Source organism: Micropterus dolomieu, linkage group LG01, assembly GCF_021292245.1.
Source record: "Micropterus dolomieu isolate WLL.071019.BEF.003 ecotype Adirondacks linkage group LG01, ASM2129224v1, whole genome shotgun sequence".
NCBI lineage: Eukaryota > Metazoa > Chordata > Actinopteri > Centrarchiformes > Centrarchidae > Micropterus > Micropterus dolomieu.
Genome location: NC_060150.1, coordinates 29,186,796 through 29,211,085, shown reverse-complemented (window position 1 = coordinate 29,211,085; position 24,290 = coordinate 29,186,796). Strand labels below are relative to the sequence as shown.

At 39.9% G+C, this 24,290-nt stretch overlaps 1 protein-coding gene across 1 annotated transcript in view; it reads right to left on the bottom strand.

Annotated features, from left to right (window-relative positions):
* col11a1a (collagen, type XI, alpha 1a) overlaps nucleotides 1-24,290 on the bottom strand; it is a 142,918-nt gene that overhangs the window by 14,398 nt on the left and 104,230 nt on the right. The window contains exons 36-53 of the mRNA XM_046063866.1: nucleotides 22,125-22,178; nucleotides 21,444-21,497; nucleotides 18,370-18,423; nucleotides 17,797-17,904; nucleotides 13,393-13,482; nucleotides 12,156-12,209; nucleotides 9,499-9,606; nucleotides 9,261-9,368; nucleotides 8,672-8,725; nucleotides 8,384-8,437; nucleotides 8,145-8,252; nucleotides 3,928-3,981; nucleotides 3,793-3,846; nucleotides 3,522-3,575; nucleotides 2,902-2,955; nucleotides 683-790; nucleotides 229-282; nucleotides 36-89 (exon numbers count right to left, since the gene is read on the bottom strand). Of these exons, the coding sequence (XP_045919822.1) occupies nucleotides 36-89; nucleotides 229-282; nucleotides 683-790; nucleotides 2,902-2,955; nucleotides 3,522-3,575; nucleotides 3,793-3,846; nucleotides 3,928-3,981; nucleotides 8,145-8,252; nucleotides 8,384-8,437; nucleotides 8,672-8,725; nucleotides 9,261-9,368; nucleotides 9,499-9,606; nucleotides 12,156-12,209; nucleotides 13,393-13,482; nucleotides 17,797-17,904; nucleotides 18,370-18,423; nucleotides 21,444-21,497; nucleotides 22,125-22,178 (1,278 nt within the window). The remainder of the gene's footprint in view (nucleotides 1-35; nucleotides 90-228; nucleotides 283-682; nucleotides 791-2,901; nucleotides 2,956-3,521; nucleotides 3,576-3,792; nucleotides 3,847-3,927; nucleotides 3,982-8,144; nucleotides 8,253-8,383; nucleotides 8,438-8,671; nucleotides 8,726-9,260; nucleotides 9,369-9,498; nucleotides 9,607-12,155; nucleotides 12,210-13,392; nucleotides 13,483-17,796; nucleotides 17,905-18,369; nucleotides 18,424-21,443; nucleotides 21,498-22,124; nucleotides 22,179-24,290) is intronic.

Here is a 24,290-nt window from a genome sequence, read left to right as displayed (position 1 = left end):
ATGCAGTCAAATATTGTGAAATGACAAGAACTTACTGGCTGACCGGCCTCACCATCCTCTCCCTTCTCTCCTGGTTCTCCATCAGTGCCCTGTAAAAGAGAGATATGCTGGTTGGATCATGTCTGCCATTAAACATATCTGTCCCACCGTTGATTTTATGGCTTTAACATTATTCATAATACCAAGACCTTTATGATCTACTGTATAGAGATATGGTTTCATACTCACAGCAACACCTGGTTCTCCAGGAGGACCAGGGTCTCCAGGGAATCCGACAGGACCCTTTAAGGGAGAGAAACAAGATGCATCAGTATAGCAAAGGAAACCTGAGGCGCTGCTGTTGAGACATCATTTCCCTGAACACAGGTATTAAGAACATGGTTAGTCATTTAGACAGTGATTTAGTCCTGGTGTACCTGGTTACAGCCATTGAAGGCAATTTGATGCACTTAATGATGATGTTGCAAATCCACGAGAAAAGGCCTCACTGCAATCCATTACCATGCACACATAAAATATAATCTCCCTCAATAAAAAGGCTTTTTAGCTCTTGAATATGTTCTAGGATGAAATTGCCCGCCTCGAGCCTGGTGGGGGACATTTCATTTAAAGCAGTACTTTTAAGCCTACTGAGCGCCAGAAAACACTCTTTGCAGATTTTGAGAGCATTTGGCGGACTTACAGGGTTGCCCTTTGGACCGTCATCTCCAGGGGGTCCTTTGGCACCAGCAGGTCCAGCAGCTCCAGGGGGGCCCGCCTCTCCTTTCTCTCCTCTCTCACCTTTAGGCCCCTGTAGTCGTAGGGGAGGGCATTCATTACATCAATACCACAGAGGACAGCTGTTTTTACACTGCTACATCGAACTTCAAAGGGGCTAAAAACTGACGCGCTGCCAGAGGCGGCTGAGAGGAACTGGATCCGAAGCTGATCTCAGTGTGGATAACAGAGGACAACAACTCTTGATGGTCAACATTGCTGATATGAAATAAGACTCCACGTGTTTTTCAGCAGTATGAGCTCTTAGATATGATATTACTGGGCCTCCACAGTCCTAATACAAATGGACAATTTACAGTAATCTCAAGGGTACAATGTGCAGCAAGTATTTAGGCAGCAAACTTGAAAGCTCCAGCTTCTGCAGGTCTATTTGTTCTGATTTATTGGTGTACTCTTTTTGTTTTGTATGATAAAGCATTTTTGCTTTGTGGCGTGAAGGAATTCGGCAGATTCTCTGAATTGTGATTTGGCAGCAAATCTGCTGATGATCTGTGTAAGAGATGTTCTGCATGTCCTTGTTTGCTGCACTGCTTTTGGGTAGTCAGCTGTTTCTGTTCCATTTGGTGGAAGTCTTTACCAGATGACAAAAAAAAGAGCTATACTTTCATCTGCTGTATAGCTTTAAAGCCCAGTAAACATTTGGCTAAAAGCAACATATTATTTTGTATTTTATTTGATGTTTGTGCAACACAAGCTCTTTTTAAAGTTTGGTAACATCCACATCTTAATTGTGTTTGTATCATTTATTGTATATTCATCATTTATGTGTTTAATGTTGCGTATCATGTCTGTTTGTTTAATGTATATCATTATTTTGTATTTTCAAATGGATGATGGACAGGGATGAAAACTAGCTTTTAGCTATATTAAGAACACAAAATGAATTGCATTGAATATTGTACATGGTGCTTTACCATATAAAATTCAGAGTAAATTCAACTCAATAATTTTTGTCTCAATACCATTTATTTTTGTTAGTAGTAACTAATGTATAGTGATGTCTATATACAATATTAATTATTTGTTCCTGTGTCATCAGTACTAAATGTACCACTTTGATGCAAAAAGACAGATAATGAACTGAAAGCCACTGGTTTGGGCTGTGCTTAGTATGGGGACTTAAGCTGTACACTGACTTTGGAAATGTCAATGACACCAGCAGCTTGATGGGGAACTAGCAGGGGGCATTATGAATGCTTGTAATCACGCTCCTCTGCCACTCCCACTGGAGAGAGGCCATCTTTTCAATCTGCTGTTCTACCTCAATAATGATAAATGAGGCAGCAGAACTAATAGAGCCATCAATGATGGGTGTTTGGTAAAAGTAAAATTTAAAGAAAAACAAATCATAGCGTCATAAATCTCTTTCTGGCAATAGCATAGGCAAGCATATGGATATGGTAAATTAACATGCAATCTTTCAAAATCTTACAACTGACGTTCAGTATAAAAAACTATACATAACATAATTCACTACTGCCCATTGTAGCTATCAAAACATGGCAAATCATAGCTTAAAGCAATGCTCAGCAAAGTGGCTGTCTGCTGTTGTGATGCCACCTTGCTTCATGGGGGCTGCAATCATTGTTCTTTTGGACAGAAGCATCAGGCGTATCCTCCTGGTAATTATGTCTTAAGAGTCTGGAAAGATACTCAATTTGGCAGGCCATGGGGACATGCAGTGCAAGGCAGAAGAGCCATGCTGAGATGAACTACCAGCCTAAATGTGAGGAGCAATTACTTTCAGTGTGATGAATACACAGTGCCACTAGAGAAAAAAACCCTTCTGGTTAGATTGGATTTTGTTCTATATTTGCCCAAAGCCATCCATTAAACAACTGTTTTCCTGGGGCTAGCCTAAAATTATATGGTGCTGTTGCCTACCTTGCTGTAGCAAAAATACATTTTACCACCCTTGGAGGTGTGTACATTAAAATCATGTAAAGTTTAATTTTTTTCTCTTCTACACATCTTCATTAATAAGGCTGGGTGGTATGTTAAAGATTGAGCATCTACTACATATGAGAAGCATGTTGATAATTAAGATGTACTGTAAGTACAAACATAGGACATTCTCGCAACACATATTTACAAACTAGCAAAACAAAAGCAGAGCTCACTTACCCCAGTTCCAGGCTCTCCAGGTTGTCCTGGGTTTCCGGCCTCACCTTGTTCACCCTGTGGTTAGACAAATGTCAGTGTCTGGACAGATAAACCTTCACCCTCACACGTGGAGAGCTTCCAAAATTCAGACGCAGCACTTGAAAAAAAGTCACAGCCACTCTAACAAAATAGGTCTTACATACTAACACTTAATGATGTTATTAATATCAACAAAAGCCAGTAATGTAACTTAACTAAGTCTATAATTGTAGTTGATACAAAGTGACTGTATTCCAAGCGCCCTCTTAAAGTGTTGGTAGCCCTTCATGTTTCATATTCCAGAGTCATTTTAACAGCCGTTGTACAACATTAAGTATTTATAGTGCAGCCGTCTGCCAAATGGCAGTAAAATGGTCGAATCTTGTTGGAAGCGTTGTAAAATAGACATTAATAGTGTCAAAGCACTAACTCAAACCAAAAGCCTGGGCACGTGAAATGAATGGACTGTAGGTGGTAACAAAGGGGGTAGCTGGGTGGCCTGAAGTGGGCTGGAAGGGGTGGCCCAGCAGTATGTCAATCCCAGTGCCTAACATCATGCTAGTTAGGCGAAACACCCAGGGGTGCCATGTTCTGACTCTTACCTTCTCACCCACGGATCCCATGGGGCCCACTCCGCCTGGAGGGCCTTGTGGACCCTGCCGCAGGAAAGAAAGAAACAGATGAGTCATCATCCATTACCATGGGAGAGGACGCTGGATGACACCCAGGTATTGCAAAGTAAGATAGGCGAACAAAAGCTACTAAAGATGTAGTTAACTTCATGTCACAGTCTAACATGGAACAGATCCTTTTTAATATGTGCAGGTAATATAATTTTGTGCATGCACATTGTTATCAATTAGACATACGTACATCAGCTCCACTAGGACCCTGAGGACCTCTGGGACCAGGGGGACCAGGAGGGCCCTGTAGAAAAAGAAATGCAGTGTTGGTAAAGTGTATTAAACATTTATAAGAGTGTTTAGAAGAAGGAGATGTGTCTCTTACCATGGGGCCAACATCACCGTTCTCTCCCTTCTCACCAGGAGGTCCAGGAAGCCCCTGAGGATGACAAAAATGAACAAACAATTATATTATTGGAAAAGAAAATAATCATTTTACAAGCACAAGGTGCTGTTGCACGTATAAGCAATGTTGTTCTTAATGATTTCAATTTGTCTGTGCTGTTAACTGCATTCGCAACAGCTGTTACAGCTTGAGATTTAATTTGAGATTTGATTTGACTGCTGGAATACATTGTAGTGATGCACTAAAATATTGAATGTATCTGTGGACCAGAACATGCATAAATCAATCCATTGAATCCATGTTTCAAATGCAGTCTAGTACTGTTATCTGTTCTATTAAATATTTCATGAATATATGCAGAACAAAGTCAAGAACAAGTCTACTATAAGATGAACCAGAGACCACCAAAAACAGTCAGTCTTGTGTAGACAAACAGAACAGAGGACTAACAGAATCAAAAAGAGCCATTTTAATTATTTATGCAAATATGCCAAACAACAGCTACGAAATGAAACTTGGTAAGCGAATCAAAACATGCCATGTGTAAAGGGCCAGGATCAGCTGTGGAGAACTCATGGGCTTAATCTTCCTTATAAATACTCAGGTGATGGGGAGATGATTTTATTTTGAGATGATTCTGTCCCCCGCTCTGCAAATATGTAAGACAATACTCCTCTTCTGTTTGCTTTCCGTTTGTAGTCAGAGTCTTGTTCATTTTCCCTCAAAGGTGCAGACATAGATCCAACTCACTCATGAGCAGTGTGGTCAAGACCTCATATGTGCCTTTGAACCCTGACATTTCTACTGGTAATTGCATGATTAAATTGCTGTACCCTACTTTGCCTTCTGTGTGTGTGTCCGTGTCTGTTCTTGATTCACAGGCGGTTTGTCATCAGTGGAAGGTGGAAGGTTGCAAGGGATGGAGATCAAAGAATGACTTCCTCTACATGTGCTTACACCAACCTCAAATACTCACAACGCCAGGGGAAAAAACAGACTCTTTGCTGACTGTTGTAAGTTTGTGTATGTGTGCGTTGCCCTACATCTGAGGGTGTGTGTTCATGCCCCTGTTTGCAAAGATTTTGCGTGGGTGCTCAAATGTGTGTGTAAGCTGCATGCTGATTCCTGCCGTGCTGAGAAATCTCATCAGTGTAAAGGTCTCCTCTAGTCTGAGATCGTTAGCAATGCTACTAATTATGCAGCATGGTAAATGTGCTCGATGAGGAACTGACTATCGGAGCAGGTCAGTCCACACAATTAATGGAATCGCAACAGGAAGTGAATAACTCCCAATTAAAAGTCCATTGAATCCAATCCTGCAGAGATGGGATAGTACCTTGGAACGATGAGCAGTAGTCTATGTAATTTCATCAAGACAATGACCCCAATCTCTGCAGTAAACTCTTAACGTGTTAACGTAAGAAGTTGATTACTAATAAAAAAGATGATAACTAACTAATGGGCTTCTACTGAGGGGAAGGTCCGACATCGGTAGATTATTATCGTGGTGATACAAAACATCATTAAGCCTATTTGTAATATAGATTCATGGTTCATATAGGTTCAGGTTCATGTGTACATTTTTTTAATCACCCTGATCTGCCTATTGAATGACCCCGATATTTTCAGTATGGCATAAACCATGTACTTGGACGTGTAGAGTCTGCTATACTGACACACGAACAACATAAAACGTTTCACATTAAAAAGCAAAATGTAGCACTGATGATAATGCCTTTTTTTCTAATGTAGTAAACACAGTGACAAGCCTTGATGGTGAATTCTTTACGATGGGTGAGGAGGTGTAGAGGTTCTGATGAGAAATATTCCTTCCAGGCCTTCCTTAACACAGGATGGAGGAAGGATGCTACCAGTGAATGAAGGTGAGAGGTGTAATCATTGCCGGTCAAAGCTCGGGCAACCATACAATACACGCCGCAGATCCAATTAAAGCACGGGCACGGGCAAATGTGTGTGGGTTTGTGTGTCTGCCTTTGTGACCATTGTAGCATGGTGTAGGATGAATGCCACATAGTTTAGAGAGGTAATTGAGTGATCCAGATTCTTACGCATGTCATCACTAAACGCTGCTGCTGCTGCTATAGGCAGGATGAGACAGTATATGAAAATATGTTACAATTCACTTTATGGACATCTAGTCCATAGTGCATATATTGTATACTGGCAAGGCTATTTTATTCACTTTGAATATTGGATGAACTGATTCTTTTCTCTTTAATACAGATGATACTGAGTCATTAATAAATTAGTCATGTAGGGCTGGGCAATAAAACAATAATGTTAATTTTCGCAATATAATTTTCCTCAATAACAATATAGAAATGTTCAATACATCCTCAATAAATGTTTGATTTAATGCACTTAATTTTTCTATTAGGATATTTATTTTGTTGAGGAAAAGGGACTGAAAAAAGATTTTATCGTAATTGTCTTGAATGTTCTACCTCAGATATCTTAAGAGATCCACTGTTTGGCATCAAGTGTTTGTCACGTTCTGACCATAAAGAATAGTTTGCCACACAATTTACCATCTGGTCTCTTCAGTTTTCACTCAGCAATAATAATCAGCCTTTAAACTTGAAAGAAATAATGATTTGACATTTGGCAAGATAATTATCCATATCGAATGGTATAAAATGTTTTTATAGTGATTACATTTTTAACCATATTTCCCAGCCATATAGTCATGACAATAAAAAAAGATAACCAATGTATTTTTCCACGAGTCCATTATGTTAGTTATTATAATGTTAGCTAGTTTGTTTGGTAGTTTATTTAGTAGCTTGTTGGATAGAAAGTCACCCACTGATATGTGTGAACTGATACTAATATTGTAGATCTACTGTTTTGATGGGTTTTGCACAATATGATGTTAAGTGGCAGATCAGTGGGTCTGCTGAAGTTGAATATCTAAGTAAGAGACGTCCTCTGTCCCAGAGGAAACCTAAAATTTTATGTGGAGGGCGTAAGATAATTAGTAATTATAATGTGACCGCATGGAGAACCTAACTCATATTTACACAACTATCGTTAAGGCCAAATAAAATGACTGAGAAAAGAAAAACGGACATAAGATAATTTTTCAGTGCACCAAAACCAAGTACAAAAACTTCCGATATTAAGGCAATTTGGTAACATCACAGTCTCCATGCTACACTAATAATAGTTGTAAGGCTTTCCTCTGTGTACACATATCCTATAAAAGTGCAATTTTGGCTGTATTATTTGTATCCCCATTTAAAAGTTGCTCTTTTTTATGTATATTGACCCCCCCAAATGTTCAATGAAATTTACGCCCATGGGTCTAAAAATAAATACTTACAAGAATTCTCAATTCTTTTACATTCACTTTGTAGTCCGCAGTATTAAACTCATTGTATTTTTTGGACTTGTGCATGCTATGTCAGCTTTTCCTTTCCAAGCAACATGTGATTATTGTAGAGTATGGTATTGCAATCAGTTAATTTAGCAGTTCTGAATGCCTTCAGAAAAACAAGATCAAACAATGTTACTTCATAGTCCAAAACACACATGACACATATGTCATGTGTCACCCATAGAACATACCAAATGCATGACATGGCAAGTCAATCAGACCACACAGAATATGAACCATCCTATAAAATGCATATTCAAAAGCATTAAAATGAATATTAAGTGATCCCTTGGAGACAGGATTCTTATCTCTCCAGCCACGCATAGCATTATCTGTTGTTGCTGTATGTTGCCAGGACTGTGGCTCATAGTGGACTTAATATTTTTATACCGCAGAGGTGCGCTTATCCTAAGACAATGTGACAGTTACAAGACGTCAGAAGAAGAAATGCTCTCACCTGAGAAGTGAAACAGTCAAGGTACAGCAGCAGTACAGTGAAAGCAAGTTACAGAGTGGCACGTCCACCTGGGCTGATGTGCCCCGCCACCATCTGTGTGTGGCTTTATATAGAAAATAATCAGGGTGGCTGTTTCGATGTCATATGCATGTCATGTGAAAGCTGGTCAATTTCCCTCTCTAAAAGAAAATGCAACATCCACTATGTGGTATCTCATTCTCTTATTTTGTCTCATTTGATGAGACTTGTTTATTCACTCTCAAAAACTCTTGACTCGTCTGAAACTGCATTAGAAACAAGTGGCATTACCAAACCTTTGCAGCGCGTGTAAATGGTACTAACCTGCAGACCGATGGGACCAGGGGGTCCAGGGAAACCTCTGGAACCCTCATCTCCCTTCTGTCCAAACATACCCTGCTGACCCCTGGGACCCGGCTCTCCATCAGCTCCCTGAGAAAGAACACACACACAAACTTTTACTGTAACCTTTCCTCTCAAATTTACCATTTTTACACATTCACATAGGGTCCATTACATCAGTCTCTGGTTTCATCCATGCTTATCAGGACAGTTGTACTTACAGCAGGACCTGGGGCGCCTATGGGACCTTGGAGACCAGCTGGGCCAGGAGGACCCTGAACACAAACAAGAAAAAGTTGCTATCACACCATCTCAAAATGGTCACATCGCTTTGTGATTTGTGAGTGCAACACAGCAACTCTTATTGTGAGAATTGTGTTGGCGTGTGGTTATGCATGTGGGAACCCCTTAAGAAAGCATTTAACATCACCAATTCCTTTATTACTGTTGTAATGATGTAAATATGTGCACAAGTAAGGAATAAATGGACTTCGCTTGCCAAGACGCACCTGTTCTCCCTTGTCGGCTTTGCTTCCTTTCTGACCGGGCTCTCCAACCTCTCCCTGGGAAAGAGAAACACACACACAAACAGTCAACCATCTCAGCTCAGCTTCTTCTCTAAATGTTAACAGCAAATGAAAAATAATTGAAAACCCTCAGCTTAACACAAAAAACAATTGTCTGCAGCGATAATACTGACACGGAACTGTATGAATGCACAAACATGGAGATGTAAATTTTTTTACTGTCTAGTTCATTGCACAGCAAACATCTGCAGTGATGTATGTTTGGCAGCTCACTAAAGTAACCTTAAAGGGCATAATGATTGCAGGAGAAGAAACAAGCAACAGTATTTCACTTCTCCTCACATCTCCTCTGACTGCATTTGCTGGCGCATTAGGTTATGAAGATGAACAGGCAACAGTGAGGGAAAGAGAGAGACATATTTTCCATGCAGATGGCCTGTGTGTGAACACAGAGATGAAGATTGATTGGCAATCTGGTTCAGTCCCAAAACATATCCCAGTTTGGGATCGTAGAGGAGTTGTAACTGGGCCAACAGGATGGGATGGGTGGAGGTGAGTGTAGTCCACTGACCTTGTCACCATCCTCTCCGGGTGGACCTTGAGGTCCTGCAGGCCCAGGCAGACCAACAGGACCCTGGACACCATCACGACCAGCAGGACCTTGAGGCCCTTTCTCGCCCTAGAAGAACAAAGACATTTGTTTTAATTGTATTTTCAAAACTAAAACGGGTAGCACTGAAGGTCAAAGGAAGGACTTAGGTAACAGAAAGATTTTGTGTCGGACACTGTAGGAAAGAAAAAATACTTACAGGTGCTCCCTTCTCTCCAGCAGGACCTGGGGGACCCTGAGGGCCAGGTCTACCAGACAGGCCAATTGGACCAGCTGCACCAGCGGGACCTCTCTCACCTGGAGAACCCTGGGAGATTGAGAAAGCGAAAGAGATGATTTTTGGAAATTAAAAGGCAGGGGCCATGTTTTGGTTTATGAAAGAGGCACACACTTTCATAGCTTTGTCAGCCTGTCCATAAATCTAATCTGAGTATGCTGAACAATAACCATGGACATCTACAAAGAAAGACTCAGCTGAGTTCCACTGCTAACAGGTCAGCACATACATACAGACCTACATACACAAACCCTATTTAAGAGGAACACTGAGAAAACAGCTGGAGCGACACATGGTAACAGGTGGTTTAAGTCTTTGAAAGCTGTCTGTGAGCTGGCGTCTTGGTGATCTAAGCATTGAGCATGTCGTTCCTGCTGCTGAAAATGCATCTCTGAATGAAAGAGACTGCTGCTGTGTATCAGTACTCAGATAAAGAAAGTCAGTGAACGACATTGTTTATATTATTTTTTTTATCTCTGCTACACTGAAGTCATTAGTCCACTCTAGTCAATAGTCACACTCACTGTGTACCACCATGTTGTTATATTGATATTTTGTGCCGATTTTGGTCTTTGGTCATGTTAATGGTGTTTTTCTCACCTCTTATATGATTGGAGATTGCTATGTGACCACATTGATATAGAATCTATCATCTATAGAACAGATAATATTAATATTTTCTTTGCAAACATTTTACATTTCTTGGGTTTATGCAATGAAATGTCCTAATCCATTCATTTTCCTCATGCAAAGGTTGTGATTTATTGGCTTTCATTTAGAGCAGAGTGAATCACACTGCTAACCCTTAAACAATGTGAGTTTTAGTGTCTCATGATAAATGTTGGAGGCTTTTCATGTAATGAATAAAACTCCTGGAGGAAACACAAAAACATTAAAACAACCCTTAAAACCCAATACTAGTGCCATGTTTCCTACTATAAAGGTACAGTCTACGTGAAGCTTATCTGATTTTTTTTTTATTATCTTTACTTTCATATTTGCAGACACAATGAAAAGAATTGTTCTTGGTAAACATTGTAGTTGTTTCCTTGAGTAGGAAGCTGTGAATGCAATAATTTCTCTGTGAAGCCACATTGCTGCTACATTATTCTAAACATGTTCAATCAACTCATCAAATGATGTTCACACTCACATAAGTGCTGAACACTAGACAGTCAAGTGTTTCCTGAGCAAAGGAAACACATTCAAGAGAAAAGGAAGTGGCACCAAAACCCACAATATTTGCTGTGAACATAATCAAATTATGCGGAAACCTGACTTTATACTGCAATCAATAACATCTGCTCCTTCAACAATGTCATCAAATGCCTAGAGACAATGATAAGAGCCTATTAGAGGATTCAAGATGTTTTCTCCCCAAAATGTTTCTTTTTTTAGCAGCTGGTGTTTTGTGATTATATTGATTTAATACAAAAACACAAGTGGGTGCAAAATGCATAATTAGGAATAAGCAAAAACAGGGCTGGATACAGCAGCCCATCACATTACGGTAACCCTACCACTGAGTTTTACGAAGAAGCTCTAGAGTCTCTGTGGCAATCTGACAAGAATGTAAGAAGAACACATCAGTGCCGGGATGCAACCTTTGGGACAGATGAGGGATATGTAGGAGCAAGGCCCAGGATGACTAGATACTGTGACTCACCATATGGATGCTCTCCTGTGTGGTTTTGTTGTGTGTGTGTGTGTGTGTGTGTGTGTGTGTGTGTGTGTTTGTTTGTTTGGGTCTGTCTCTGTGTGCCAGGAAGCAATGGAGCAAACAGTCTTGATACCCAGCTACTCTAGTGCATGATCGCTCCCATGACAAATCGCCGTGTGCAGTGGGATGAGATGAAATTTGGTGATGCTTTCATTGGAAAATTTATAAATAAAAACACTGATGTTGGGGCCATGATGGCTTAATGAGTTTACACGTATTGCACATCTACTTAGTTTAGTTTAGTTTGCAAAATAATTAATTTACTGTGTGATTTCCTCTCATGTCTGCCTTTAATATTTCTGTGACTGCACTACAAGAGTTAGCTTCACCATGTGTAATTGCTGATGTGTTTGAGAAAACATAAGCTCTCCTTTTTCTGTAGCTACAGTTGTGATATCCTTGAGCAAGGCACATAACCTAGCTGCTTCAGTGGATTTACACACTGGACATCACTAGAATGTGTGAGTGTATATATATTCATGAATGTACAGCACTGCCTAGCTGAAAAGAGCATACTACTCATCACACCATAAAAAAAGTTAAAACAAATAGCTAAATGTTAACTTTCTTTTATAAGTTTCAGAACTTTGCGGAAAACATCCTGCCCTGGTGATGCTGTCAAAAGGAAAGCAAGTATAAAGATGGCCTAGTAGTTAGCCAAGGTAAATTGAACCCATTATTAAAGCTTTTCCGATCCAAATGTGCTTGGCATGAAATATACTATACAAGCCTCTCCAGTAATCAATAATGCAAATCAAATTTAAAATGTCATTAGAAAAATCCAATACAGAGAGGAAAGACACCATCATCAATGTGATCTTCCAAAAGGTACTTTGATGTCAATTAACTTCATACTTACAACAGGACCAGGTGGACCTTGGGGCCCCTCGCCTCCCTTCAGACCTGCTGGGCCCTGAGGAAAAGAAGGAAAAAACATGTCAAGACTTCCTTGACATAACACTTAAACCCTGTGTAACTTTAAATCAGCCTATGCATGTGCTCTACTGCCTCGTATTTCAACACCTCCATCATCAGATGCCAACCCAGTCAGGACTGTCTGCCTTTGTTTACAGGTTTGTCATCCAGTCAGCACTTGAAATGTGCTTTTTTTGTGCATTTAACCTCAGAGCACCGCTCTAAGAAATATCATTGCTATTGACAATTTCATCCTGGTAGACCACCAGCATGAATCAAGGCCAAAAATACAGGACGTGAGAAAAAATCCAACATCCATAATAGGTACATAAATCAGAGCCCCTGTGGATACTACAGAAAGTGGTGGAATTTTTTTTGCGCATAATGTATTTGGATACATAAGATTTAAGTACACATGGCAGTGTGAGTGCGTGTGCGTTCATTCTAAACATGCAAGTTTGTGAATGTAGTTTTGCACATGCAGGGGTGTGTATGAAATGTGTGTCTGTGTGTGTTTGCAGCTCCCTAGTGGGCTACAAAAGAGCACATGGCAGTATGGGTAATGAGTCTCTGCTGGCTCTGGCTGTGTGCTGGAGTAAATTACAATGGCAGAAAACAATCAGTGGTGCTGCTGGCCTGCAGAGTCTGACTGACCTTGAGGATGCAGGCGGCAAAACACTTCCTCTCCCCATGGAATATCCATTCCCAGCCAGCACAGTCTAATTGCCAACATTTCCCACTTAATAATTTATTGAGTAAATAATGCATACAGATATAAACAAATAACTTGCCTGCCCCCCCAAAAATGCTGGCACTGAAATATGAACAACAATTCAAGTTCTTGAGTTAAGACAGAGAAAGATCTTACAAATGGATCCCTAAACAACAATTCCCTTCTACTATACTAGAGGCCCATAATGCATTGCGGCAGATAAAACAGTAGTGTCAGTGGCTCTGAAGCAATGCAGAGGCACGCCTGTTAATTTGTAAGATGTCGCTTTGGATTTCCTCTGCACTGGATTGATTGCTAGGAGTGAATTCCAAGGCTGGTGTCTCTAATGAAGTGAATAGCTCTAGATAGATGCTGGTTCATTTGTCATGTAGCCATGCTCTGTCACTTTCTACTAGCAAAAGTAAAGGGAAGCTATGATAAACAGGTGCAGGTGGAGTGGAGCTCTTACCGTGGCGCCAGGTAGACCTCTTTCTCCGGGGAAGCCTCGAAGGCCAGGGGGACCGTCTTTGCCGGAGGATCCTTGCGGTCCAGGGTCTCCCTAATGCACACAGTCCCACATGTTTGGTTTAGCATTAATGTAGTTCATAATGTGTTGCATAAATACAACAGTTATTAACTTTTTTGAAATATTTTTTTCTGACCATGCTTTGCTTCATAAAGAAAAATGCTTATTGCAGACAGATCTTTTCCTCACAAGCACAGTTTTCACCACAAGATTCAAGTCAGGAAAACATCTTTCAAGAACTGACTTAGTCTGACCAGATATGTTTTGGACCAAACTGTGAGAAGTGATGATGACAGATGAAGAGAGACTTGTCTTTCAAATTCCCAAACCTGATGAACAACTATTTACTAGCTCTTAGAATGGTGTTAGACTGGTGTAGGAAATGAACATGGATTCTGCCTATTGCTCACTTCAAATTTATTAAGATTCTGGTCATGAGTAGGAGAACGTTGACAGTGTTTCTCAGCACTTGTGTTTTTCCAGTTTGAAAAAATTAGAAGCACAACAATGGTTGCATTCATCCAATCAGGTGTAAGACGGGTGTCTTGGTGAAGGAGAGTGCTGTCATCTATTCTGCTGCCTATCGGAAATGATGCCAATCAAAGCAACTTGACAACTTAGCTGGACTCCCAAAGTTATATTTCAAAATCGAAGTGCTAGCCTACTTCCTCAGGCAGGTTGGTACATATTTTAAGTATCCCCATGACAAAAAAGCTTTATAGCTTTGTATACAGAAAACTGGTGTATGACAACGGCGTCGCCAGGTCATTTTGAGTATAGCCCCGAACAACAGCAACAAAATATTTTCCATGCTAATATGCGATAATCTTCGCTTCAGTAGCGGAGGCTACTCGCAATAATTGATACATTTTATTTGAAGTTGACGTATGTGACCACCCCACCACCGTTACTGAAACTGCATTTAGAGAGAGCACGAGAGCGAGAGAGAGAGATAGAGAGTCCGCGACTTCTGAATTGCAAAATTGTAATCAAACATAAATGTTGTCGGTCAGTGTCTATTCAGTGTGTTAACACACAGGCAAATATAAGCCTTGGGCTTCAGTCTATTCTTTTCGGTTGCAAATGTTGCGAGTAATTTTGTGTGAATGGATTGGTGTAAGCACATATAAGATTCTTGTAAATTGCATATTTACACAAATAGTTAGTTGTTTCTGTGTTTTGTAAACCGAAATAAACCATTCATTCAACACAAACGGTTAACAGTCGCCGCACAGTAATGAGAGAATATCACACCTGACCGCGACACTGACACCTGTCGCTCTGTGTCCTGCTGTCTCTGTCCCAGGATGCTTCGTTCCCTCTAAAACGGCTGTGAGCGGCACTTTATCAGAGTTGCTGAAGTGAACATTTGTGTAGAATTATGGTGATATTTCTGTCTGATCACAAGTGTTTTCAGTTTCGTTTTTCATCCTCTGATGAAGATCAGTGCGCTCGTCTCATAGGCTACAGTCCCAGACAGGCTCTGTGTCTGTCAGACGGTCTAAGGGGGGTTAGCCTCAGGGGTGGACTGGTAATCTGGCATATATATAGGGCTAACTGATTTTAAAAAATGGCCCAATGATCGGCCCACTCCCTCCCCCTTTGCTCGAGCTGTTTCTTGTGGGCCAAAAAAAATCGCCAAATACGTGAAAATAATCGATATGTTTGGCACTGGAGCTGCAGTAGCTTCATCATCAGCTGCATAGCCTACCCTGCATAGAGCAGGCACTTGAAGGAGTAAAGGAGAGCCTTGGCCACTGAAAAATAGCTTGCACCAAGAAATGTTCATTGAACATTTCATCAATATTTCTTTTTAAACTAAATTCAAATTAATTAAGCTAATTTATCATTAAGGTGAAAAGGTGCCACACTGTAGACTCAGCTGGCATTAAATTTAAAGAGAAAAGTGTATCTACAGCAGCCTTACTGCATTATATTAAACTAAATTATTTTATTTTGAATTGTCACCTCAGACATTTCCTCAATAAATTGGTGCAAAAAAATTCACCAGAATGCAGGAAATTAAGTGTTTTAAGCACAAATTTCCCCCCCCCCCCCAGTTGATATGATCAGTGTTCATTATTATCAGAAAATGGGACAGATGTTTGGATTACTGTGTAGAGGTCATTTACTGTTGCTTTACAGACGTACTTTGGGCAGCAACAGGGGGTGGGGATGAAAACAAGTGAAAACCATAGACTGTATATAAAAAAGTTGAAAACATGAAAGATTTCTGGGCTGGGCTAAGCCCCCAATGTTTCAAGAGCCTGGAAACGCCCCTGGTGTATGATGAGCTTTACTGAAGGAGTTCAACCTTTGACCCTTTCATCTGAGACCTCTGTGAATCACCGGTCACCATTTACATAGATTCAAGACTGCATTTACACAGAATAACTTACATAGAACAATTACATAGAAAAGTACAAAATAAATGTTTCTTACAGCCCTTCTCCTTATACTGTCAGTCTGACAGGGTCAGTCGCAACAAATTGAAATGCTTCGAACTTTACTTTTTTTTGAAGACTTTCTTTTTTTTAATTCAAAATTGAGTTATCCACATCACAACTTCTAGTGTAACGTTATTGCTTATGTTGAATTGGTGTTGGCATGGTGTCGATATCGGTTTGGAGATGCAAAGCACATGACAGATAAATCTTTGTATTTTAGAAGTGCACTGCACTCAAACAGGACCTTGTAAATGGGAACTTAAAGATGCTTAAAATCCTCCTCGTCTAAACCCTCTGGTAAAATGTGTACATGCAGGTATGTTTCAGCATTTATGTATTAAAAGAAAGCACTACACTATACAGCTTGCAGCTGACCAAGAGACAGCTCTAAACAAAAAAAGTGAAAAGATTGAAAAGCATATGAAAAGCAAATACAGTATACACTAATGGCTTTGTACATCCCACCAGGAACAGAAGTGTACATTTTTTATACCTGACATCTTTATTTAAAGGCCATTAGGTGCTATTAGTTTGAAAAATATATGTATTCTGTGGATTAATTAGCACTGTCACCACAAAGTCAATACATTAGCTTGAAAGTAATCAGCCACATCATGAAACACAAAGATTTCAGTTAATGCAATTTGGAAACAGACTTTTTGTAGAAAAGGTTATATAATAAAAATAAAAAATGCTAAAAGGTTAAAAAGTATCCAAAACTGAAATGAGCAGAGTGCTTGCTATAAGGAAAGATAATAATAATAAATGTACAAGCAAAAATGTGTTCAGCTTCTGTAACTGTTTGCATGCTCGCCCCCCTGCCCTAACCCTCACCTCAGACACTGATCTAACTCTAAAGGTTCCCTTGTGAACAGTGGAAATATTTGCAGAGCAACCTCATTTACTTCCAGTTGATTTTGTACAACACATCTCTAAAACAAGGACGTTTGATTTCAGAAAAAAAGTAACTTCTGACTTTGTTCTCTTTTCTTTTTTATTGGAAAGCTGACTTTATCTCCAAACAGGGAGGCACAGAAGAGCGGGCTTGAGAGTCATAAGAGGATTTGGGCACTGCTGCAAAGACCTCCTGGCATACAGATGCACAGGCCTGAGTGGAGTGGGGAGGAAAGTGGGGCTGTGAGTGGCGGAGGGGTATGGAGGTAGCCGACGGACTTGATTAAACTGTCTGCTTGGGGAAGACAGGGAGAAAATGAAAGCAGAAGACGTGGGGGTATGAGGGAGAAGATGGGGAGCAGGGGATGCTGATTGGTCTTTAGAGTCAGGGGGTTAGTTAGGAGCGGCCTATACTTCTACAAAATGGCTACTGTCTGTTCCTAATAGGCACTCAATTTCCAGGGATGGAATGTGGCCAGACGCTCCCCAAATCTCAGCCACTGTATCTTCAGCAGTCACTTGCCAGAGTCTCATATAGGCAGAGAGTAATGGTGAGACTTTGGTGTTTGCTGGGGTGTGTTTCTGGGTGAATTTATTGCTATAGATTTATTTCTGCTTTCTCACAGTATTTTTAAGCAGTCCAGTAGTCTATTGAGCTTTGCATGCCCTCCAGGAATCAAATTGCTTGTGAATGCAGCTTGCTCAATCTGCAAAATCAAATTGTGTCCAATAATTGCAACTGCATAAGTTCAATTTGCAGCCCACCACCATACTGTTGGTCTCTCTATCAACCTCTCCGCCTTCCTCTCTTCAGTGTAACTAACACAAAACTGATACAGTCCACGAGAAATACAGGGCCAACTCATTTGAACAAATTACGAAGTATATCTGTTACCCACCATAGGATGGGGAGCAATGGGGACATTTCTAGCATGTTGTGCTACTATAGAAAAACAAATGATTGATGGTGATCATTTGTTTCAGTACAGTTATACTGGACACATACCTTCGCTCCCTCCTTGCCAGCAGCACCTGGAAGACCCTGCTCTCCTGGTGGCCCAGGGGGACCAGGGTGGCCTCTCTCACCAACAGGACCAGTCTCTCCAGTTGGTCCCTAAGATGTCATCATAGAGCATAATAATACAATATCGCCAATACAGCTTTAAAAAGCATGTGATACAGTTGTTTATTAAGCATGTTCCATTCCAATTCAGAGCCAGTGGCAGTAGGTGTCTAAAATCCAAGTAAATGAATGATCTATTTCAAAAATAAAAGCTGTTACAAACAGATCTACAATACAGCTACCGTATTTTGTTTAAGGACCCAAATATCCACCTGTATTATTGTCTTTTAGTTACCTACAGTATTTCCTTTCCTTTCTTGGCCCTCGATACCACTGATGCGTCGTTTGCTTTACATCTACATACATTAATAATAATCTCAGAGTTGCCTTGAATAGCTTCTACAGTTGCTATTTTTTGTTGATCACAGAAATCTACCAGATAGCAAGCTTACTACGGATGCAGTGCCACGTATTCTTTAATAATAAGTTCATTCTTTAATATTACATGTCTATTACCTGGGGCCCGACAACACCTCCTGGACCTGGTGGGCCAGTTTTTCCTTGGAAACCCTGAAAAAAGATTACAAAGCCTTACTGGTTTATAATAACAGTGAAACACACAGCTTATCTATTAAAAAGCAAGTATGTAAACCATAATAATCACTTTTGAATTGTCCAGCTCTTAAGCAGAGATTTAGGTTTTGGCTTGGTATTGCCTTGGTGTATATATAGGAATAAGGGCTTCTCAGGTTACATTCACTATCAAGGATAGAATCTTTTATATCACACTGCTGGACAGTAAAGCAAATGTATGATCCTTTGATATAATGTAGACACTGAGCTCTTCATTAAGTAGATGCTAAGATTGCATGATAAGATTTCATAGACACAAAAAGGACAGGGAGCGGGAGATGAAAAGCAACAAGGCTACCAGACTCATTTATGCCCATTATACTGAACCTTTCATTAGATTTTTTTGAACATGCCTAGTACAAAAATGAAGCATCTAATAGCAAAATACTTCTACTGACTTACGTTGCTCAAAGAGTTGACGAGCGAAACTTACTTTTGTCCGGTAGCAAGGCATGTGACTCTAAAGGGATGATAATGTCACTCTAAGTCTGCTGAATGTTTAATTAGGCATTTGCTACCTATAACATTAGCCACAACTTCATAAGCCGATGGTATAATCATTCTGGCAGTGGATTTTGAGTTTTCTGGCTTGGTAGTTGTCAACAGTGTATGAGAAATGTAAGAGAAAAAATAATCCACTTTTTCAATTAACCTATTTAAATTAGCCAATGTTTAATTTTGCTTGTGCCTGCAGAAATACCTACACCATGCATTTTGTTTCTTGGACTCAATAGCCATTTCAATATAATAATAATAATAATAAAAAAACAGGAATCATCCTTGAAGTTAGCACACACTGTTCTCTGAAGGGATTCAGTCCAATTAGTTGTAGTAAACTTGATGCATGAGTTTACATTCACAGTGTGTGGTTGATTTGCACTGCAGTATTCCCTGTGGGTGTGCTTACAGGACGAGCCAAAAAAAGATAGAAATTCAACATCTCAAGCAGTGACTCCCAACAGTGCAGCACAAATCAGATGAACTTCTGTCTTCAGGGAGAGGAACAATCCAATCTGCATTGGCTTGTCTCGTCTTCCAAGTACTCTATATTCACCAAATGCCAACCCAATGTGACGTGTTTCTAATCTAACAGAGATATATCTGCCACGTCTATCTGAATTGCTAAATGCTGGTGTGTAGAAAAACTCTATTTATGCCACCGAGTGATTATTATAAAGCAAACATATCAAACTCCAAGGGCAGGGTATTGGGTGCACGCTGACTTTTCCACTGATTTCCATTTGATCTCTGAATCCCTCAGTCCTCCATACATAACCAATTTTCCCTATTGCATTTATAACTCATTTCATTTGTAACTTATTATCCTACAACCAAACAAAGTTTTCGAATCCAAGCTCCTAGAAAGCCAATCCTGGCTGACTTATGACTCTGGGCCTATTGATCCCTATGTGTTGTGATTTATGGTGATGTATTATTCATTGGAAACCCTCAGGCCATGCTGTTACTGCATCGGCCCTGACTCAGAGACACTGACTCAAATCTCAATTTGCACTTCCTCAAATGCAACTTGTGTTGCCGGGGCTGGCTGCTTATGAACATCTTTATTGCTGTGATCTATTCTCATACTGGGTGCTTGTGGAGCCTGTTCATCAGCGCATAATTCTACAGCCATAAACACCTTAATCAAGACTCTATCGTTGACGCTTCAATAGCAGCGAAAGCAGGCAGGGAAGCACTTGTGTGTGGTGTATTACGTTATCTATAGGAAAGAGGCAGGCGGAAAGGGAAGCTTTAATGATAGAGGCGATGATCTGTCAAGCTTTTAGTAGAATGTATTGCCCTCTGAGCCTCGTCAAACCAAGGTGCACTGATGCATACCAAGTGCGGAGGAATCGAAGGTGAGAGCGGGAGATTGCAACTAGATGTGATCAAGTCAAACTCTGCTTTGTTTTGTTTTTCATTGTCAGATAACTCTTACATCCCATGGGATTCAGCATCTATGAATCAATACATCCTCAGTACAGCCATTTCTCATTAAGCTCATACCCACATTTAAAAAAAACAAACTACATGAATGATCGTTGAAGGCTTCTGCAACAATTTATATATTTGCTGGTTTAGTTATACCTCAGTTATCATTGCTCAATTATTTTAAAGCTGGCAATGCTACATAAAGACACCTTGTTGCAACTGGACAATGTATTTAAACATGAATATCCTATGCTGACGTGAATATCCTTCCATTCGATATTTGCAAACTTGCCAAAGTTAGATTGAAGATGCAGAAAAGGATGGTTTCCCAGCTCTCTGGTGTCCACCTCTATAAGATAGGAGTCTGAGCCATCTGGATTTACTCAGACAGATTGCAACGTGTGTGTGTGTGTGTGTGTGTGTGTGTGAATGGAGCAAGCAGATAGACTCGGACAATGTTCACAAGGGCTATGTCTTTAGAGTTTTGCTTTAAGAGACATGTCTGCCCTTTTGGCATCCCACTGAGATGTTGTATCACTGATTGTAATCCCCTGCATCCAAGAGCAACAGAGATAAGGTGTGGAGGAGAAAGAGTGGGGAGATTCAATTAAAGTGCAGCGCACTGATTGGGAGGATCAGATCTGTCCTGCAATTGAGAGGCAATTTGAAGAATGAGAGCTAAAAAGCTCCCGTTGGCGACTTTAACCTAAATGGCAATGAGTATCCACACTACCAGAAGCAAACGTGCAACAAAACTAATTCTAGCTGGATTAAAACAAGATTGGACTGAGATCTGAGAGGAGATTCCTGATGAAACATTTCTGAAAAACTGAAAAGGTTATGAGAAGCCATACTCTTGCATTAGCTCTTGCAGTAGAAATACTTCAAATCTCGAAAGTTGTCTTTTCCAGAGTTCCAGCTCGATGTGAGATCTTCTGCTTCTACGCTCAGCAGGAAGTCAGAGTCTAAACGGAGCCACTCAGGTCTGAAAAGCTCAAACAGGATATCACATCTTTAGGACTCACCGTCTCTCCACGCTGACCAGGGTGTCCGGGCAGGCCATCCTTTCCAGCTGGTCCCTGTTAGGAAGAAATCAAGACAAACACTAACTAGGTAACCTAGTACATTCATCATCATCACATTCATATGTGTTGTGAATAGTGGCACTACAAAATTGGCTCTATTGCTGGAATGAAAGATACTTCTTGTTGCAGTATAGTGCAAATGCGTTGTAGGAACAAAAGACAGAGATCATTTTCAGACTGGCAAAGTCCAAGTTAGACTACTGGAACAATAATGAAAAAATAACATCTATCTTTTGTTGAAAAGAACAACATCACTGGCTGAGGGCTAAGAGCCAGCTATGAATAAAACCTGAATCGATAGGTGGAAATTACCACTTGTCTCCTGCCCAGACTGGGGAGTGAGAAAATGGGTTCTGCTTCAATAACAGTTAGACTAATGACCCCTGCACGGAATTAGGGATATTGCTATGTATTACTGCACCCCATGAACTCCTCAAATCGAATCAATCGTGACTTATAATGTTTGCAAACTGAGCTAATTTGCCATTGAGACAGTAGAAGAGGAAAGGATGAGACAGTGAACCTCAGGAAACTCGCTGCAAACCATGTAGACGTACTGTATGTTTAACAGCATTTTGAGCTGTCAAGTGCCTCAAGTGTCCAGGAAAGTGAAATACTTACAGGGGGGCCCTTTGGTCCAGGGAAGCCAACTGGTCCCTGAGGTCCTTGAGGCCCCTGCAGTAGACAAACAAACAGTCAGGTTGATAAGAGATGCACAAAGAACAAATTTATAAGGTGGCTCACTGCATTATGCAAAAGGAAAAACAAAACAATAACAATTTGGAAGGATATCACGTGGACATAAACCTTTTTCCAGAGCAGCTTGAGAAAGCAAATTACAGCTCTTCAATATCAAAAAATTATCCCTGGCAGGCGAGCCATTGTTCACGCGTGCATTGTAGCGTGCACATTTGAGTGGCAAAATCCTTAAAAAAAGCCTTTGGTCACCCTCCATTATCCAGCCAAAGAGAAAACTAGTGAGTGTGGAATTACATGGTGCTCTGACTTTTTAGTAGTCCGACTAGTCTAAATCTTAGAATGTAATCTAAGGTTTGAGTAGTGATATTTCTTGAAAGGGAGCATTTCTGGGGTGATATATATATATATTCTAAATAAAATATAGATTCTGGGTAAGTGCTTAAACATGGTAGAATAAGTAAGATTCCTGTCAAATATCAAACAGTCCTCACAGGGAAAAGGGTAGTAATACTTTTATAAGATAGGGAAGTGTTTTTACTGTTTGTATTACTTTAGCTGAAGCCATTAGATGAACGAGCATATAGTTTCCCTTATCCGGAGGAACAAAACTGGTTGTGACAAGTGTCTTGAGACCATCAATTAGATGTTTAATTAATATTTTATTATATATTTTATTAAGTGTATGTACCCCCTACAGTTGAACTGCATATATATTTGATTGGTATATTAACCAACAGGTTGATAGCAGAAATTAAAAAAAATGAGACAAATAAAGACAGGAAAGTATGATTCGACCCACATCCGCAAACACTGAAGAAAAAAAATCAGACACACATCCGTCAGTGTGCCACTTAGAGAACGTGACTGACAGAGATGTGCAGCATGTTCAAAAGATGCGTGTTCAAGTTTGTTACAGTAAAATATGTTGATGAAGTGGAAATTGGTTTTTGGAAAGCTACTTTACAGTATATTGAGGAAACATAAGTGCTTGGGATTTAACATGCTTCTTAGCTGACATTTCAGTTTATCATTAAATCATATCCATACATCAGATTTGGGTTTACTTTAGCTTACTTGCCCTGTCTAGGGGCTGGTTAAGATATTTCATTGTGATTTTGATTTTGAAATATTTTTTATTGAAAGAAAAATGGACTGGCGAAGCTGTTAAGCAATACAGACAGGGTTCACAATATTACAATTTGTCTAGCTGGAATCTCTCAGGATTGTATATGTGTTTCGAAAGTCCAGAGCCACCCATCAACATCTGCTTCAGACCGTTGATTAGATCTGTAATTAATATTTAACAGTAGAGAACACTGAGTCATTGGAGTTGTTCCTTTAAATTTAACCCCTGACACCCAAATCCCAAACTGAAAATGTGATTGATTCAAGTTGATTCTAGGACAGGGGTGCACAATGAGAGTGAGTTGCTCACATTTGATGGTACATTTTTCAAAATTTAAATGATACTATAGATTTAGTAGTACTAGTAGTAATAAACTTAATAATAATAATAAACTTTATTTGTAGAGCACTTATCAAACAGAGTACAAAGTGCAGTTGATAATAGGCAACAATAAATATGACATAACATGCACAAATTAAAATGAAATTAAAACAATAAAAGAGCTAGCATTCCGGAATAAATACGTTTTCAGACGAGACTTAGTACTAGAAGTCTGAGTGGACACTTAAACTGTATTAATAATAATAATAATAATAATAATAATCCTTATTTGTAGAGCACTTTTCAAAAACAAGTTACAAAGTGCTTTAACAAGTGTAAAGAATAATACAAAAAAAAACAAGATAAGAGCATGAAAAATTAATATAAAATTAGTAAAATACAATAAAATAAAAGGGATAAAATATAGTCAAATAAGATCGGGAAAGGCTCTCCTATAAAAGTATGTTTTAAGAAGGGACTTAAAAGAGTTCACTGACTCAGCCGACCTGATTTCCTTGGGCAGGCTGTTCCAGAGCCTCGGGGCCCTGACAGCAAACGCTCTGTCCCCTTTAGTTTTCAGTTGAGACTCTGGAACAGACAACAGACCTCTGCCCGAGGATCTCAAGGTACGTGCTGGTGTG